The sequence below is a fragment of the Anabrus simplex genome, chromosome 6, assembly GCF_040414725.1.
Source record: "Anabrus simplex isolate iqAnaSimp1 chromosome 6, ASM4041472v1, whole genome shotgun sequence".
In the NCBI taxonomy this organism is placed as follows: domain Eukaryota; kingdom Metazoa; phylum Arthropoda; class Insecta; order Orthoptera; family Tettigoniidae; genus Anabrus; species Anabrus simplex.
Genome location: NC_090270.1, coordinates 67,353,320 through 67,373,441, shown reverse-complemented (window position 1 = coordinate 67,373,441; position 20,122 = coordinate 67,353,320). Strand labels below are relative to the sequence as shown.

Here is a 20,122-nt window from a genome sequence, read left to right as displayed (position 1 = left end):
TGTCAATCACATGGAGGAAGTGAGAGAGTGAACGCGATGGGTGGAGCCAAGCAACTGAACAACCAATCACCAAATGTAGGAAGCCAAGCCAAGGTCACTCTTCCCTCCTGCACTACTCCTTCCTGAGTCGCGTGCCTCAATGGACCAAGTAACCACGCCCTTCTGTGCATGAATAATGCACTAAGTACTTCGTACTTCACAGACTCCATGGACGGACTATAGCAATATTTTCCAGAACTGCGAAATGTGAGGGTGAAACAGAAATGGCAACAAACCAGTGGTCACAGTACTGTTCTGTACAAAGTGATGGGCTAAAGAATGCAGTTTACAGCATCAGTACTTTGCAAAACCTGCAAGTAAAGGGTGGGATGATAATAATAATAACAATAAAAATAATAATATTATTTGCTTTATGTCCCACTAACTACTCCTACGGTTTTGAAGACGCCGAGGTGCCGGAATTTTGTCCCACAAGAGTTCCTTTATATGCGAGTAAATCTACAGACACATGGCCGATGTATTTGAGCACCCTCAAATACCACCGGACTGAGCCAAAATCAAACATGCCGAGTTGGGGTCACAAGGCCAGCACCTCAACCATCTGAGCCACTCAGCCCAGCAAGGGTTGGATACTTTTCAGCGAGAACAAGTAAGGAAAAAAAAAATTCTTCCAAGCATTGTAAAAAATGAATCGAAAATATTCCATGAATAAAGAAAGAAAATGTCTTCACAACAGAATTTCATTTTCACAGCACTGTATCAGCAAATACTGCATGTTTTGCTATAGCCTGGGTATTTAGCCCAAGGAACTAACCATAGTAATATTCAGGTGTCTTTTGATCCAAAGTCAAAGCCAAGAAAGTTCTTGAAGGAGTGGAAAGAAGTACCTCAGCACTAGTAAAGGAACTGTTTGGGTTAGACCAGACCAACTGCAATGAAACTTGGTGAAATGAAAATCCACAGCCTGTTTCCAGTCATTTGACCACATCAGGAATGGAATGAAGCCCCTATCTAGCAGTGAGGATAGGAATTGTGCCGGCTGCCGAAGCCTGTCGCACTCCTCTGGGGCAATGAATAATGAGTGATAGATGAAATGATATTGGAGAATCTGGCTGGAATGAAGTACGATAGGGAAAACCAGAGTACCCGGAGAAAAACCTGTCCCATCTCCGCTTTGTTCAGCACAAATCTCGCATGGAGTGACCAGGATTTGAACCACGGAACCCAGTGGTGTGAGGCCGGCGTGGTGCCACCTGAGCCACAGAGGCTCCACAATGAAACTTAGTATGATTATTATTATTTATTATTTCGTATGGCAAAACAAGGATACATTATAAATACATATTTCTTAAATAAATATGTAATTTACAGGCCAGCATTCAAAACTTAATGTCCAGACTTTTCAGCCAGTCCACTGCTTCTGTAGAGGCACTATGTAATTCTTGAACAGATCCACTGAATCTTCTTTTTGGGCAGTCCATAACAACATGCTGGATGGTCTGAGGCACATTATCACAGTCACAGAATGGGTCTTCAGATTTTCCCCACTTGTGAAGCCAGAATTTACACCTTCCACGGTTTGTCCTGATGCTGTTTAGAGATGTCCATTCCCTTCTCGGTAAATTGAAACCAGGAGGAGCTCCACAAGGATGGTGGATTAAACCCAGGTGGTCAGGATTTGAGGAGGTCCATTCATCATGCCAGATCTCATCAGCATCAAAATGTGTTTCCAGGAGTGACAGGCTCCAAAAAATATAGTTTTTATCCACCTCATGTTTCCTTGATCGCTGTTACAATCTGGTGGCGAGATTATAAGTTCAAAATGGTGTAGTCATGGAATATGGGATATAAGGGAGCTAGTGCTGCATCTTTCTTTTCTTTACACCTTATGTAGATAACAAAATAATATCGGAAATATAGAGCTATTCCTGTGTCAACATGGCACGACGTATGCTGCTGCTAATGGACACTGATATTTAATCTGAACTATGGACGTATCATTTGTCAGATATACCAAGTGACAGTAAATTTTAAGGATGTTAGTGATTCCAAAAGTATTTTGGAACTTGTACATCGAACTATGGACAACAATCACGTGTGTTGTTGGAATACAGCAGTGACTCCAATACAGCTGATGAATTCATGATGCTCGTTGTTTAAACGGGCCGAACATCTAGGTCATCAGTCCCTAATGGTACGAAATGAGACGAAATGGAATGACAAATTGAAAGTCCAAAATCCTCCACTGACCAGAATTCAAAATGTGAGGATGAAGAATGAATGGATGGATATGAATTTAAAACAATCAGTGGATCCGACCCGCAATGTCTCGCATTCACAGAAACTGACTTGAAATAATACTGACCAATGGACTGCTTCTATAGCATAATAATGAATCGATGATGCTTTTAGTCTAAAGGGGTCCAAAATCCACATCATCGGCGCCTCATAATGGTACGTATTGCAAGTATAGTAGAACCATGGTATTTGTCATGTTGCGGTGCTAATCAAAAATAGCGTAGACTCGCAGTATTCCACACATTATGGTACTACTCACAGGTAATGAAATTCGCACATGTAATACAGACCTATGGTGTTTTGCACATTGCGGCGCTATTGACAGGCAACCCAAACCTATGGTGTTCATCACATAAGTGTACTTAACCACAGGGACTCCTGCTATCCTATGGTGTTCCTCATATAGCACGTACTAATCATAGGCAAATCAGAACCATGGTATCACTCATATAGTGGTAGTAATCACAGGTACTGTAAAGGCTGGCAACGTACTCTTTTGCTACAAAAAATATAGTTTTTATCCACGTCATGTTTCCTTGATCGTTGTTACAATCTAACATAGTGGTACTACACGCAAGTAAAAGCGACCCATGGTGTTCACCGCGTGGTGGTACTAATCAGAAGTAGTTTCATGGTTCTAATACAATCATCCCTTGGTCGCCCCTTTTAGTCGCCTCTTACGACAGGGAGTATTCTTCGCCTGCGTCCCCTGCCACAGGGAATTGATGAACTCATTAAAAACTATTTAGAATAGTGTTCTGGTTAAATCTGCCTTGTCAATACACTTTCTGTTAATGAACCTTATTTATTTATTTATCATACTTTCAAGAACAATAAACATTTTCATCAGCAATCTTACAAACTTATTTCAACTGTCGAAGTCTAACTTCAAAACAGAGATTTTATATACCAGTAATTACATCATCAATGAATAAAAAACAATGTAACAATTTTATGCCCGGTTTCTGGAATGGTGAGTTATCTGTCCGATAGCTATTGATCTGTTACAGTTGTTGACTTCATAAATTTCAGCTGTGCTGCACAGCGTAATAGCAGCTAACTTATCGAACTGATAACTATTGGCTCGATCAAATTTCATAACTATTCATTAGATGTCACCCTTCGCACTACTTTGATCTTGTGCATTAGATTTTTTTTCCCTAGCCTGTCAGGCACATGCGCCCATATAATGCGTCCTATTTGAGCAGCGAGAAATTGGTACTATGACTAGTGTTTTGCAGGCGTGGGAATCAGTTTTGTAGGGTTTACTACAATCAGAAGAATCTGATAATGTTTGAGGATTTCTAATGATATATGCATATCAGCAACACCTGTCACGCTTAATCCAGTACACAATGAGCCTTATAAACATAGTTATATTCTCTGATATTCCAAAATAGAAACAGTATTTGAACACAGTATAGCGTACCGCATAATTAACATACAGAACCTGTTAGTTCCATGTAATGTAATATCGTTGATTAAAAATAATCCCACAATAATAGTGTATGTTCACTGCCAATGCAATTAGGCCTACAGTACTACGATAAATTTGTAATTATATGTTCTACTCAATTACCGGTACCAGTGCTTTTATAGACCCAAACACAGTCACACATACAAATATGATAAGACTCAATAGAATGAAAAGCATATTGTAATTCATATTTGATCAATAGGGGACAATGGAAAACCACTATTTGGCACAGGATGCAAACTGTCATCTATAACCTCAACTAAACGTACGACAGTACATTTGTTTAGCCTGAATCTATCTTTCAATTCATCTTCACTATACATAAGAACATGAGGCCGGCCGGCGATGATAATCGTCGTCCTAGAATCTACAGTGTTAATCATGTCAAGAACTTTGTCGAAAAATGAGAAAAATATATAAGTAATAATAATAACAACGTAAACGTTTCCACCTTTTCAATGCTAAAATATATTCACAAAATTATAAATTATAAATTACCCCTAGATGGGTCGAAACTAGTACCGTGTAATTAATAATTTTGTGAATATATTTTAGTATTGAAAAGGTGGAAACGTTTACGTTGTTATTATTACTTATATATTATTCTCAGTTCAATACGGACCAAAAACATGAAATTCATAACCATTAATGAAAGATGAGAAAGCACGAAAACTATGTATTAACTGCAAATATATATACGGTCCATTCGCTCATGCGCCCGCCAAGTTAACGAACAGATAAATCTTCTTCAGGACCCTCTAAGTTAGCAGGTAGTTGATAGAACCAATAGATGTACCTTACGTTCATGCAACGCAAAACACAAGTTAACCATTCGATACCCTATACGTTCGATATCTGACGTTCCAGAAACCGGGCAATAAGTTTAGCCTAAATTTAAAGAACTAATGTACCATTAATAACTGTTTATTCATTAGTATTATAAATTGTGATATAATGGTTCTTTAAATTTAGGCTAAACAAACTAAAATTGTTTTTTATTCATTGACGTACTTATATAAAATCTCTGTTTTAAGTTAGACTTTGACAGTTGAAATAAGTTTATACGATCGCCGATGAAAAGAATGTTTATTGTTCTCGAAATATGTACGATGAAAAAATAAGGGTTATTAACATAAATTGAATTGATGGGCAGATTTAACCCGAATATTATTCCAAATAGTTTTTAATGAGTTTACTGTGCACAAGTCAACATAGGAATAAACAGCACCTTTTATGGGCAAATTTATCAACTGTTGATGAAGACATAAGCATAGATACAGCAGGTCCCTCTTCACAAAGAGGGTACCTTGACACCTTGAAAGGTATCACACACTATAGAACTACTAATTGCATAAAATAAATTTCATTGCAGAGTCCGTATTGTCATTAGTATACTTTTTTTAAAGGAACAGTCAATACAATACTAAATACAATACAATACTAAAAATTTGTTGTTTAATTAGCAATTAACAAATGTCGAGACATGCTTTGTACTTCTTGGTGGATGTCATCAGCCAAAATACTTGTAAGAATAAGTAAAACAGATGAAGACAAATCTACATATATATATAAAAATGAATGTTTGTTTGTATGTAGGTCTCGAATGGACTCAAAAACTACTGGAGCGATCTGGCTGAATATTTCACCATTTGTTCTTATTACTCCTGGGAGAGTTTAGGAAGTGGTTTGAACAAAAAATAGGGGAAGGTAAGTAACCGCATGACAAGTCTGATCAGTGGGTTGCTTAACCAACAGTATGTGAAGATTATGATGTGTTTCTTCTTCTTCCTCTATAAATGGTATATAAAAATGAAAAGTCCAAGTCCAGTCCCCGTTGCATAGGGGATGCGGAGTGAAGAAAGAAAATGTTGAAAATGATAGAGATAACGGGTGAATGTGTGTGTGTGTATGTTTTGGCATAGCTCTCAACCAAACTAGATACCCACATAACTTACTGTCTGGAAAAATGACTGTAGGAGCAAGAAACCCCGAGAACCCCTACAGAAAGGGTTGAAATGTAAAAATCCAAAATATTACCAATATTAGTGGCGAGTTCATAGTCTCTGGGGTAGCTGAGATGAACCGTGACACTCTGGATGCCATCTGAGCCAAAGTTCATTCCCAATCGGGATGGGGGTTAGAAAGGGTGAAAGGAAGGTCGAAAATGACCGAGATCATGGATGTACATGTGCATGTTCCAGCATAGCTCTCAACCAAACATGATACTCATATGAATTACTGTTTGGGAAAGAAAACTGTAAGGTAAGACACCCCTACAGACGAGGGTGAAATATTATAATAGAAAACAACCAATATTAAAAGTGAAAACAATGTATGTTAATAAATATATTTTTTCTTTTGCATTTAATTAAACGGTTTAGAAACATATAACATGGTTGAATTTTTATTTTCTTTACGTCGTACCGACACAGATATGTCTTATGGCGACGATGGGATAGGAAAGGCCTAGAAAGTGGAAGGAAGCGGCCGTGGCTTTAATTAAGGTACAGCCCCGGCATTTGCCTGGTGTGAAAATGGGAAAACACGGAAAACCATCTTCAGGGCTGCCGACAGTGGGGCTTGAACCCACTATCTCCCGATTACTGGATACTGGCTGCACTTAAGCGACTGCAGCTATCGAGCTCGGTGGTTGAAGTAATAAACATGGGAGAAGCCACGGGCACATCCTAGTATACATTAAAATACGCTTCGGGTTACCGAATACGTCAGTTAAAATGCATGATAAAATTTGGAGAATGTTCCCAAAATGCTGGAGCACAACTGTTTAGTTCTGATAAAATGATAAAGATGTTTAACACATATAACAGTTCCAGTAGAATACGATGATCGAGCTCTTCTTGTTGGCATGATGATAATTCTCAGTTAGAATATCGACTGTAAGTGCATACATGGAAAACAGTAACACAGTAATACACATATCCAGCCTAACCACTCTTGGGCAGACAAGGACGAATATTCAACCATGACACCATTTTTTTCCATGTATGCACTTACAGTCAAATATTCCGTCTGCCTCATAACCTAACCAAGAATTGTCAACATCATAACTCCAACAAGAAGAGCATGATCATCGTATTCTATTGGAACTGTTATATGTGTTAAACATCTTTATCATTTTTAACAGAACTAAACAGCTGTGCTTCTGCATTTTGGGAACATTCTCCAAATTTTATCATGCATTTTAACTGACGCATTTGGTAACCTGAATCGTATTTTAATGTGCATTTGTCTTTGTATATTTTACTTGTTTTAACAAGTATTCTGGCTGATGATGTCCACCAAGAAGGACAAAACATGTCCCGACATTTGTTAATTGCTAATTAAACAAACAAAAATTAGTATTGTAAAGGTGGAAATTTTGACTGTACCTTTAAAAAAGTATACAGAACTACTAAGTAGTAATAATAATAATGTTATTGGTTTTACATCCCACTAACTACATGAAAGTTTTTGGAGATGCTGAGGTGCTGGAATTTTGTCCTGCAAGAGTTCCTTTATGTGCCAGTAAATCTACAGACACGAGGCCAAAGTATTTCAGTACCTTCAAACACCACCGGACTGAGCCAGGATCGAGTCTGCCAAGTTGGGCTCAGAATGCCACTGTTCTACTGGTTGAGCTCATCAGCCCGGCTCGGTATAAAGTGTTTATGTAACTTTAAAATAGGATTATCGATATATTTCACCATAGCATACACTTAGACGTTCTAAGCCACCTGATGGCCAGGATCGTTAAGGCGTTGAAGTCCAAATGGTCTGAAATCGTAGTTAGCCAGTTCCAGTCCCATTGGTCGAAAAAACTTCACCATCAGAATGTTGGCCGGTAGAGTAGGTGGTGGTATACAATTTTCTAATCACTAGATTGCATCCCAAAGGCGTGGATTAAATTCCAAACCTCTCCACAGTGCTCATAAGGAGTGAGGGCATATGACGCTGTTGATGGTGAATCGTTCATCAGATGGGGACATTAAGCCTTGAGCGGACCCCTTGGTACCATTCAACAGGAGTAGGCTATGTGACGGCACCGGGTTTCACCCTCTCCTTTCCTACCATCATATATCACATATCATTCATTTCATTTCATTAACTCCTCTGATGAGGTTGGCGTCAGGAAGGGTGTTGAGTCATAAAAACCCGACACGACAGATTCATCTCGCCCATACCCGACCCCGCAGAGAAACGGTACAACAGTTGGACAAACAACATACACTCAGGTGCTCTACTTTCATGGTCAGATAACTGCTCTCAACCACCCAGACATCTTTCAGCAATTTATTATAATGCTGAGTTTATGGCAAAATAATGATCATCATTAAATGCAGAATATGTTAATTAATAATTTTCCCAAGCTTCATTGAAATCTGTCTGATGAACCCAAACAGTTCCCTTGTAAAAAAGGTGGAGCGGTTAACTCTATGCCTAGCTGCCTTTACCCACAGGAATCATTTTTGGTTTAGGCTGAGTGAACCTCAGATCCATGCCCTTCTCCAGAAGTGGAAATTTCATTCCAAATTTTTTGATTTCCTGTCCTTCCAGGTAAACAGAGCAAGTCTTTACAATTTCAGCTTGGCAGCCCCTTTGTCCTTTGATTCAAGAAAGTGACTACAATGAGGAAACAGTCAGGGACGTAACGTTAGGGCCTGCAATACAGGCGGGCCATGCAGACTCCTCTAGCCTAACGTCACTCTGCACGGAAATGATCAGAGCAGTTTTGTAGAATCAGACAATATCGTTGTTTGTTTTTGAAAATTTGTACATGGAGGAACTGCCACTTGGTTGCACCTAGCAGTAAATTATTGTACCGAGTGCAACACACCACAGTTGTCGTCCCTCACAACACCGCGACATGCTCCTCACAAAAGACCTGCACCAAATTATTGCAAAATAATTACAACAATGAAAACTGATACCAAAGTATCATATTTCAGTTAGGAAATGATACTCTGTTGATGTATAGTGCACCTGACGTCATATTATGCACGCATTTTGCTGAACATTTAACTTTAGTTACACATTTATTAGACAACAATGTATAATGCCAGTAAGAAATTGGTGTAGTAGCAATCAGTCAATTCAGTTTGAAATGAGCTCTCTCTGCACAAATTTAATAATAGACGAGACTTATCAGTTGTGCAGTTGGATATTTTTCAAACTTTATTTGTACAGTTTTTGATTTAATTTCATTCCTTTTTTAATTGAATAATTTATTAGGCTATAACCGAGACTTCAGTATCATTACAGGGTATAATTCTGTAGTTACTGAAAAATGAAACCAATTAAAGTACAAATCATCTAAGTGGTGCATGGTTGGCAGCTCAGCCGTTAAATTATGGAGGCAGTCAAATAAAACCTATTAAACATTATTTTTTAATAATCTTACAATTACAAATATTCCCCTTGTTTATATAACTGGACAATATATTGCATTACTTCTACCTGCTGTAATTAAATTTATATTAGTTACTCATAGGTTTTTACATTTTATTTCAAGGGGAGGGGGTCTAATTGTTATTTTGGAAGGCGGGCCCTTATTACATTCTTTACGCCCATGGAAACAGCCACTATCGTAAAGATCACTGTGTACTTTCCAGTGACAGGAGAACTTGCTAATTACATAATAAGGCACCTTCCAAGAGTGAAAATATCTCACACGTGTAACCAAAGTGAGTAGTTTCCCTGTGTTGAGCACACTATGTTACAGGCAATTAATTCTTAAACTTCCCTCCACCGACTATTTTCTTGCTTAGTGCAGGTTGTAATTCAATGGGAAATACATGTTGCACATTGCTGCCATTAAAGGACAAAGTGCAAATTGCAATGGCTTCCAGTTTAGAAGGTAGTGGCAATTCTTCAATGAAAGCATCTGAAGAAATTTGAAAACAAAAAAATATCCATAACTTTAGTACTTCCAGCTGATTCATCTTCAGAACTGCAAGTTATAAATTATAACCTCTCACAATCATGTCATGTCACGCCCAGGTCAGTGGTGTTCTAAATATTAACATACAATGTAAATCTCTTTGAGGCTTATTCACTTTTTCCCCCCAACTGGCCCGGTACTTTGTATGGATTTATTCCAGTTTTACTGCCAGATGCCTTTCCTGACCCGAAGTGTTGTGTGTAAATGAAGATGTGCATTAATAAAATCACGAACACCCAGCCCTCAATTTAGAGGAAGTTGGGAATCGAACTGGAACTCTCTGAACTGAAGGCCACTACCCTCACTGTTCAGCCAAGGAGCTGGGCAATTAACCTCGAGTATCAATGAATGGAACAAGATTTATTATTATGTAGAAATGTTACAAAAGTGGCTAACAACATTCAAATGATAAAGTAGCCTTTCTACCACATTCAAAATTCTGATTGCACTGCAATCTATTATGTATTGAAAGCTACCTCTACTGAGTGGTTTCTAAGATATAATAATAAATAATAATGTTATTGGCTTTATGTTCCACCAACTACTTTTACAGTTTTCGGAGACGCCAAGGTACCAGAATTTAGTCCAGTACGAGTACTTTAACATGGCAGTAAATCTACCGACACGAGACTGACGTATTTGAGTACCTTCAAAAACCACCGGACTGAGCCAGGATCGAACCTGCCAAGTTGACGTCAGAAGGCCAGCGCCTTGACAGTCTGAACCATTCAGCCCAGCGTTTCTAAGAGGAGTAGTGAAATTTGTCACAAACACTCGGTGCCGAGGCTAAGAAGCACTACATCACATCAGCCCCAAAAATGTAATATTCAGTGAGACTTTGCCATTATTAGAATCTATACAGCAATGCTATAATGTCCCTTTTACTACTGGCAGCCCATAGAGAGCAAGAAAACCCAAACTTTGCTCTGAATATTAGTTTTTTAATATGCTAGTAAAGCTTTTGACAATGGTTTCTTACAGTTAAGTACTGCTCAGACTGTTAGTATTGTGCCACAGTCAAAGGACCATAAGTTCAACTATACTGACATGAATTTTCAACAGGAAAATGCTGTATTCCACATCAGTACAGGAAATAACCTGCAAAAAATGAACTGAGGTTTATTAAAAATTAAGGACATATTAAAATAGATGTAGAAAGCTTCAAAATCAAGACTATGTCAAAAATGTCTTAACTGTAATAGCACTCTCAGAGAAAAGTGGTTACATTTATCACATACAGTAGAGTCTCGATTATCCGATGTAAACGGGACCTGGAGTACGTCGGATCACTGAAAATGTTGGATAATACAGAATAACTTTGAAAATGAACTGAAACAAACAGGAAGGCTAAAATAATGACATGTTTTACGGTGCTCTACTTATTGAATTACCAATTCAATTGTACAGTACATGCAAGTATTAAACGAAAACATTCCACATGTCTTATGAAAAGAAACTTTTCTCCACAGATATTAAGCTACCTAATACCGTACCGTTTTTGCCACCGATCACGCCACCCAGCACTGGCAGGAAAATTAGGGTCCCCTTCATTAAACTCCTTCTGGGAATACACAGCCGTTTCCTGCAGAATGGTGCCAGATATTGGCAGGCCCTTTTCCCGGTGTTGAGATACCAAAGAAAAGTGCTTCACTTAATTTTTCGTACTGACATTTTTTCATTGTTTTTCTCTGCTCTGGTAGAGCACAACTTTTCAATTTCTTCCCTCTTTTTTTTCCAGTCTCCCACTGTAACACGTCCAACACCATAATCTGAAGCCACATTTTGAAGAATTTCCCCTTTGTCCAGTCTCTTTTAAGGCACTCAATTTGTGTTCCATAGAAACAGTCACTTTCTTCCATTTACTCGCTATACTCACAGAGGATATGAAAACTATAAAATCCGCACCCAACCAATACTACAATGACTGAAGACTCACTGCACCTGTCCTTGAGAAAAACCCAGTCCTACCGCCAGCGTTCAGGCCAGTGCTTGTCCCATGGTCGCACCCTCCACAGCGGGTGTGCCTGAATTTAGTCACCACCAAAAGTTGAAATTAAGTCTAACCGTGTCGGATAACACGGAATGTTGGATAAGCGAAGGTCGGATGAGCGACACTCTACTGTATTTTTAATGATATCCAAGGCTCATATTTCTATTATCATTAGAGACAGAACACTGAATGAAGTTTCATTTTCCCACAACAGGCTTTTTAATAATATGTAAATCATGTGGGTAATTCACAATATTTTTGAGACGATAATTGAAACATTAACTTTATGTTTATTTCAAAACAGAAAAAATATTCTGATACATCAGTGCTTTTATTTTCAGCAGTTGAATAAATCTAGACTTTCCAATTTATGAGGCCACGAATGAATATAAGCTACAAATAAAAAATGAATTAAGAATTGCTATGGTGAGATCGAACTCCCACAAGAAGCAATACTGTAGCTACAGAACAGGAGGTTAGCAACACAGTACGCATTCATGTGACGTTCAAAGATATGAGCTTCATTGATGTTTCTCTATTGAACTGAGATCACAGAGATGAGATATCTATTAGGTTCAACCTATTCCATACTAATTACGTGTTGATGTTATTAATAACTTTTATTTAACATAGGACCGGTTTCGACATTTAAAATGTCATCATCAGCCATAAAATAAATCACAAATATATAAGCAATGACATAATAATCAAAACTATTGTGGATACATATTGAAATATGTTCATTAAAAGTCTTTAACCGTCCATTCACACCATGTGTTAAGATAAATCGCCATAACAGAAGAGCAACTACATAATAATTAAATCTGAAGTGCAAAGATTTCATTTCATGCAGAGTTGCACAAAGTTCAAGCGTAAGTTTCCAAAATTGAACAAACAATTTCCCTTCTACGTGATTTAAGGAAGTTTTGTAAATGCAGTCCATCTCTGGCTTCGAAGAGGAAACCTTAGTGACTTTTAAATTTCTTTTTTTTTTTTTTTTATGTGGAAAAGTTTATCTAATTTAATAAATATGTTTTTATAACAAGTTAATAAATAACTAAATTCCTAAGATTAAATTAATATGGCTGATGATGCCCAATAGAAGGGCGAAACATGTCCCCATAATATTTAGATTTTCTATGTCTAATTGACCACATAACGTGGTACTGATTGTATTGAATAGGTGGAACAATAAATGTACGCCTTTTGTAAAATAAGTGAGATTCCTACTGATGTCATTGTAATGACCCATGTTCATTTCAGTTGGGAAAACCACTAAGACAGTCTTTCTGAGAATCTATAAAGGCAGGCGGGGAGTGAGTATCTGCCAACCTGATTGTGACTGATGGTAGACAAGCAAGACTACCATTACAATGAAAATTCCCTAACCCAGCCTTCATATGAGAAAAGACGTTTGGTGACTTCCCCGCCGTGTTTCTAGGGCAACGTTAAGAACTATGCAATTTAATACAATCTTGCTCACAACGTGCACACTACCTAACCTAGAATTCTGTATACAATGTAGAATTCCGCAGTGAAGCACGGGTACATCAGCTAGTTTTATTACATGGTGAATAGCAGATTACAATGCTTCTCCCATTTTTATGATTAAAAGTTCAGAAATAGTTATACATAAAAATGAAGTCATTCAGATGGTTTGAAAACCTTATAATTACATGGATAATAGATACACACTGGTTCAATAAAACTTTCTTGAGTCCGATTGAAAATAATCGTCAATCACACTGGAAATAAAACAATACAGTAATGAAGCAGTTCTTCTGTTTGCACTATTAATGAGGCTTGGGTCTTCTGCTGGAATATTTTCTGTCTTCAGGGAATGGTAGAAATCATGAAATACTGGACTTGTCAGAGAACGTTAAGTCCAATATCACTCATACCAGGGAAAAACCAGACAAGTAAATTTTTTTGTTTCTTTTAATTTTTGCAGTAGCCTATTAAGGTCAATGCTTTCTATCCTTTGACACTAACAAGATACCGGTATATCATTTTGTCATAATACTGAAGAAATAGCCAAATTTTACTTCCAGATTATTCAAGAATACAAAACAGTTCCCGGTAAGAGCCAAGTAAGCTGAGTTATCTTGTTAATATTCTGAACATTGTCATTTTATCTGAGACTGCAGAAGATCTGGAGAAATTGCTGAATGGTATGAACAGAGTTTTGTGTAAGGAGTACAAGATGAAGATAAATAAGTCCAAAAAGAAAGTAATGGAGTGCAGTCGAACGAAGTCAGGTGGTGCAGAAAACATTAGGTTAGGAAATGAAGTCTTATCCTTTGCTATTTGCTTTAAGTTGCACCGACACAGATAGGTCTTATGGCGACAATGGGACAGGTAAGGCATAGAAATTGGAAGGAAGCGGCCGTGGCCTTCATTAAGGTACAGCCCCGGCATTTGCCTGGTGTGAAATGGGAAACCACGGAAAACCATCTTCAGGGCTGCCGACAGTGGGGCTCGAACCCACTATCTCCCGATTACTGGATACTGGCCACACTTAAGCGACTGCAGCTATCGAGCTTGGTGAAATGAAGTCTTAAAGGAAATAGATGAGTATTGTTACTTGGGTAGTAAAATAACTAGCGATGGCAGAAGTAAGGAGGGCATAAAATGCAGACTAGCACAAGTAAGGAAGGCCTTTCTTAAGGAAAGAAATTTGCTCACTTCGAACATTGATATTTGGTTGTTTTTTTTAAATGTTTTTGAAGACTTTCGTCTGGACTATAGCGTTGTATGGAAGTGAAACATGGACGATAATTAGCTCAAAAAGAAAGAGGATAGAAGCTTTTGAAATTTTGTGTTACAGAAGAATGCTGAAGGCGAGATGGATAGATTGGATCACAAATGAAGAGATACTGAATCGAATTGGTGAGAGGAGACCAATTTGGCTATATTTGACCAGAAGAGCTAAAATGATAGGACTTGTGCAGTTAGTTTTTGAGGGAAGTGTAGGCGGTAAGAATGGTAGGGGTAGACCAAGGTATGAATATTACAGGCAGATTAGAGGAGATGTAGGATGCAGCAGTTATGTAGAAATTAAAAGGTTTGCACAGGATAGGGTGGCATGGTAAGCTGCATCAAACCAGTCTAAGGACTGATGACTCAAACAATTGTCAACAAAGGTGGCTTCAACCAGATAAATCAGTTTATCTTATGTATTCCTGTGGTTGCTATGGACGCGACATTATTATCTTGTAAAAGAATAATTGGTAGTGAATTTACACAGCTGCCTTTGTAAGAGACTGTTCAAATCTTACTAGTTAACAACACACCAATGGGACTTACACCACTTTTGTTTTTACTGGTCCACATAAGAAAATAATAACCTGGTCAATATAGGATAAGTCAGTTTCATTCACGATCCAAAGCAGATGCTTCATTCATTTTCTGAATTAAACAAAATTCCACAAAAACCATTACTTTAAAAAGCTGTTTCATATAACGCAGAATGGTTTGACAACATTTGGTGAATCAGTGATTTCGTGTAGTTTAAAAACAAAAAAATGCTTCCCCTGAGAACTTTAATTTTTTTACTTATCTTGTTATTCCCTGGGATAAGTGATATGTCCTCCTCCTCCTCCTCCTCCTTGGCAATCGCCACTGTACTTTTGTAAAACCGTGCAGGTAGCAGTTTAGTGTCAGGATTTCCCCAACATAGGAGGCTTAGTATCGTAAAGTTTTCTCTTTCATCAAGAGTGGTTGTACATCATTTTGCCTGATTATTTTAAACACTACCTTCCTCACAAAAACAGTCCTTTTTAGGAATAGTGAAAAATTTAGCAAATATGAATGAATTAGTTCATTTTTCTTTTGTTCCTTACTGTCTGAACCAATTAAAACCAGTTTATTGATAAGAGCATGGTTAACATCATATTCAAGATGGTTATGGTCACTAACAATGATCTTGTGATCAACTTGTTTCAACTGTCTGTTTACTTGCATCAAAGCAAGGAACATAACATATGTACGAGTTCTTGATCTGCCCTCCTCACATATCTGAATGTAATAAAATATAGGTAACAGTTTGAAGCAGTGATATGATTTCATTATAAAGGCATGTGGTTATTTGAGTTTCTCCTCTGTCTCCTCCTCCCTCGTAGCACATGTAGCATATTACATCAATGTTGCTACAGTTGTGAACAGTCAAGCTGTACATCCACAAATGCCTCTTGTAAAATACTACAGTTGACTTCAGCATGGGTGTTGGAAGACATTGCTGTAAATAAAAGGAGTAGTATCTGCTTTTGTTTTCCCCAACTCTTTACTACATTCAATGAGTAAGGCTTTTCAGCTTCATGACGATGTCCATGTAACTCACATTCCATTTCTCTTTGGTATAATTTTTTACATTTAATTTCATTTGACGGCTATCACACCTATTGCAGGTATCTACTTTTGGTTGTTTGGAAGCTAAACCAAATTTATGAAACTCTTTTTCATAAATTTGCTGTCTCACAGGCTTTTCTCTCGCTTCTCTGAACAAGGCATACATTTTCTGCAGAGTCAAGTGTGACAAAAGGCACCTCTTATTGATGACACTACTTGTATAGTGTGATTCATACGCTGGAAATGACATGATACGACTTATAACATCATTAATCACACCAGCAGAATGTTTATTTTGGGGAGTATTTCTACATCTGATGTCAAGTCTAGCAACCCCACGAACAGAACCAGCTTTCTTAGTGAAGGGAGGAGTGATGAGTGTTTTGTCCAATGTTCCCACAAAACAATCTCTGCAAACTTTCATCATTCCCCATGGATGTTGAAGTGAAACCATTCTTTTCTTTCCCCAAACCACCAGCTATTCTTCTGTGGGTAGTTTTAAGATGCCTGGTATCAAATAAATGCTACTTTTTATCATGATCACCAAGTTTCTTGCATTCCTTAAATATGTATATTCTTAAGGATTCCAAAAGTGTGGGGTTTTTTTTCCTTCAATCTTTTAGTGCTTTCATAGATCTTGCTCTTACCTCTTTCCCTTTTGCTGTTAAGTAAAACTGCCTGGTATTATGCTTGATCTTCCTTCCAATAATGCACAGTCTGGCATTCATTTTTCCAGATACAACCATCTCTTGTTTATCTGTGCCAGTTTCTTTATTTATGTCTGCTACCTCACTGTTAGTATGTATCAGGTTATCTTTCTCGGTTATAGATCCAGTTAACTGAAAAGAACAACAATATCTTTAATACTGGCATTGCTCTTATCCACTCAGAAAACATGTTCTCCTTTTGTAACCGAGAAAATGTACAATATCGGGTACTATACCAGTTTACTATTAGCATGCGATATGCCACATGACAAGCCCCCAAAGTCCTTCTCCTCCTGTGTACAAGATTCATCACTAACAGTCTTCCTTTTCTTTGACTCGGGGCTTTGTTCCAAAGAATCAGAACCACAGTTACAGTAAACAAAATCAGGGTCTTGCACAGAGTCAACAGAACTGAAGTCTATGTCTCTCAATTCTTCTGGGAGAGAAGGTGGGTCACTTGACTCTGAAAATTAAGAAAAGGAGCAGGTTGATTTTCAACAAGTTAGATATTATAGCTTAACTCAAAACAATGTATGGAGTTCATTAGTATTCTAGTAACAAAACAAATTTCTAGAATTTGAGTACAAGCAGTCATGAAATGAACTTAATATTCTGTCTACTTTTCCAAATAACAACGTGAAAGTTTTACAAATGGGAATTAATGTTACCATTACTCTCTATTTCCTGGAGTTGGTTTGAACCGGGTAACACTGACATAATCTTCTTTGTTCTGAAAGCCATGGCTCATAAGACTCACTGAAGCATTAAAGTAAGCAGTACTGCCACATTAAAAATTCCCACATTTGTAAACACCACAGTTCATGCTGTCAAATCTATGAAGAAGGTGCAGCAGTAGAATACTCAACAGAATGTTAAGCTGAAACGTATTACATAGATATTGTCAATATTACTGACTTGCTAATAACAATATATTGGTAAAGTACTGTTAACACACAAGCAAACTTAACTAATTGGAACATGTAACAAACAGTATAAGTAAATGTATACTATACTGATCATGTATTATTAAAATGGGCAAACATGAAACCCTGGGTTACACTGTTTTGATCAGAGATCCCAGCACCATGAAGAATATAGTTTTCTTATACATTGGTTTTTCCAAAGATGAGAAAGTGTTCCATTCAAGCTGTGGAGTATTTACCTCATTTTGATATATTTTCCTTTCCCAGGCATCAAAGAATTGAAGGGCTTGGTGGAAGAAGGTGTTGTCCCACTATTTCAACAATATTGTATTCGCTGCAAAATGTGACAGCTGACACTATCTAGTGTGTGATTCTGCAAGTTATTTATTGTAGGTTAGGTGCAACCTTGCTACTTTTCGGTTATACTTATATAACATAATTGTCAATACGGATCCAAAATAAAATTTATTTCATGTACTTTTGTTATTCAAGAAAAGAAAAAAAAAAGGAATCTCTCATTGCCTCGCTTCTTAATGGAAGATGGAGTCCATCCCACAGTGGTAGCATGGATGGTAGGTACATAGATGAGTAGCAAACATAATTCTGATTGGCTAAATGGGAGCCATCTTTTTGATTAGCTCCAATAATAGCAAAGTAGCATCTCACAGTTATTCTTTTAGGTTTACTGCTGGACATAAACTATATATCAAATATACCTATGGAGATATTGAAGGCTGGCACAATGTAAGTCACCAGGAAGGATGAGAGAAGTACTATTCACTCACTAGGTACTAGATCATGACAAGAGAGGAGAAATGCAGTGTCGCCACATAACCTACTCCTGTCAAATAACACCACGGAATCTGCTCACGGCTTAACATCTCCATCTGAGAGACGAATCACCATCAACAGCATCATATAGCCTCACTCCATATGAACACTGCAGAGAGACTTGGAACTGAATCCAGATTTTTGGCAGACAATCTAGTGATAAGAAATTGTATACCATCACTTCTCCTACACTGCCGGCCAACATTCTGACGGTGAAGTGTTTTTTCCCCTACAGGGCTCAAAACCAGCCAACCATGGTATCAGACCATACAGATTAAACACCTGAATGATCATGGCCACTAGATGGGCTACCAGAATTACTGATGGCAAAGCACTGGGAGAAAGGCAAAAACTTGTTCATATTCCTGAATTCTGAAAAGGTGGCAGTGCTTGTGAAAAAAGAAGGTGCCGGGAAGAAAGTCCACGGGTTTTACAAGGACTGTACCAGCTGTATCTAGTTCTGAAAGGAGCACTAATAATGCCTTTTCATGCACCAAAGCAAAGACAACAACACAGAGGTGGAGGTAACCAATTTTCCCTCAAGGCAGAGAGATAGAGAAGGAAACCTTAAAGACATTATTAGTGATTTTCATAAAAGGACAAGTAAATGTCAACAAAGTTATACCAGATAGTATGCTTGAACAATATGATATAGTTACTGACAAAGACTTTGATATTACTTATCTAGACTCACAGAGCGCGCTGATGCTATGCGGAATATTGAACACTTTCGCGCATCGCCATGTTGCGGGCGCTTCAGCTTTGAATGCATGGTTAGCACGTGGTAATGTTTACAATCCCTTGCATGTTTTCGATTTGAATCATGTCTGTTAGTGGACCTGTTGTGGTATTATATGTGACGGAGTGAAACTATATTGTCAAATATCTTCAAGGAATGTGAGAGCTTGTACGATACGCTAGTTAAATTTTTCAGCAATATTAAAGGGAAGTAAGTTAGGCCTTACGTGTGGAATGGGAAGGTACCGTATTTACCAGGGTGAATTCATGTGCAACCTTCATTTGTACAGATCGCTATCAGATGGGATCCGGCATTTCTTTTCACATGTGAGTAGAAATTGAACTGTTAAAAAATGACTTTCAATGACCATAATCGAAAACTAAACAGGTTACAAGGTGGTTGATTCAGACAATGTATGGACATTACATTTAGAATTTTTAGGCTTCTTCTTTTCCCTCTTTGCCTCTTTCCAATTCATCGGGGATAAGTTTTTAGAACTAAACAGCTGTTCTAAAAAAGCATACATATTTTTCGTACAGACTGTGTACCGGTATTACAAATTTGATAAACTTGGGCCTAGAATCCGTAAGATATGACTGATAAATCTTGATGAAACCCTTTTAATATTAGGGTAAGGTATTGCTTCAAATTATTATCAATTACCGGTATCTGAAAAATTATTTATTGGTATCGTAACTTATCTCGTAAGTTCTCCTAAATCTAAATCACACAGAAATGATCATTTAAGTTCTACTCATACCATTACGTTATGTCATATATAAACCAAACCAAACCGAAAGGCCATGGCTTACCAAGCGAGAGCTACTCAGCCTGAAGACCTGCAGATTACGAGGTGTCATGTGGTCAGCACG

The 20,122-nt window shown here is 37.7% G+C and overlaps 2 protein-coding genes across 7 annotated transcripts in view; both read right to left on the bottom strand.

Annotated features, from left to right (window-relative positions):
• Positions 1 to 20,122, bottom strand: part of LOC137501180 (putative serine protease F56F10.1) — a 519,998-nt gene that overhangs the window by 257,583 nt on the left and 242,293 nt on the right. The window lies entirely within an intron of this gene.
• Positions 1 to 20,122, bottom strand: part of LOC136876101 (SAP domain-containing ribonucleoprotein) — a 90,906-nt gene that overhangs the window by 49,420 nt on the left and 21,364 nt on the right. For 3 of the 6 annotated variants that reach the window (XM_067149763.2, XM_067149765.2, XM_067149764.2), the window contains exons 1-3: positions 17,426 to 17,476; positions 16,994 to 17,220; positions 16,698 to 16,889 (exon numbers count right to left, since the gene is read on the bottom strand). The exons of 1 other annotated variant lie outside the window; for it this stretch is intronic. In XM_067149763.2, coding sequence (XP_067005864.2) covers positions 16,698 to 16,889; positions 16,994 to 17,220; positions 17,426 to 17,474 — 468 coding nt within the window. In that variant the 5' untranslated portion in view covers positions 17,475 to 17,476. Of the gene's footprint in view, positions 1 to 16,697; positions 16,890 to 16,993; positions 17,221 to 17,425; positions 17,477 to 20,122 lie in introns of those variants that run through there. 2 more of the 6 variants (XM_067149766.2, XM_067149767.2) reach the window with 1 other exon arrangement.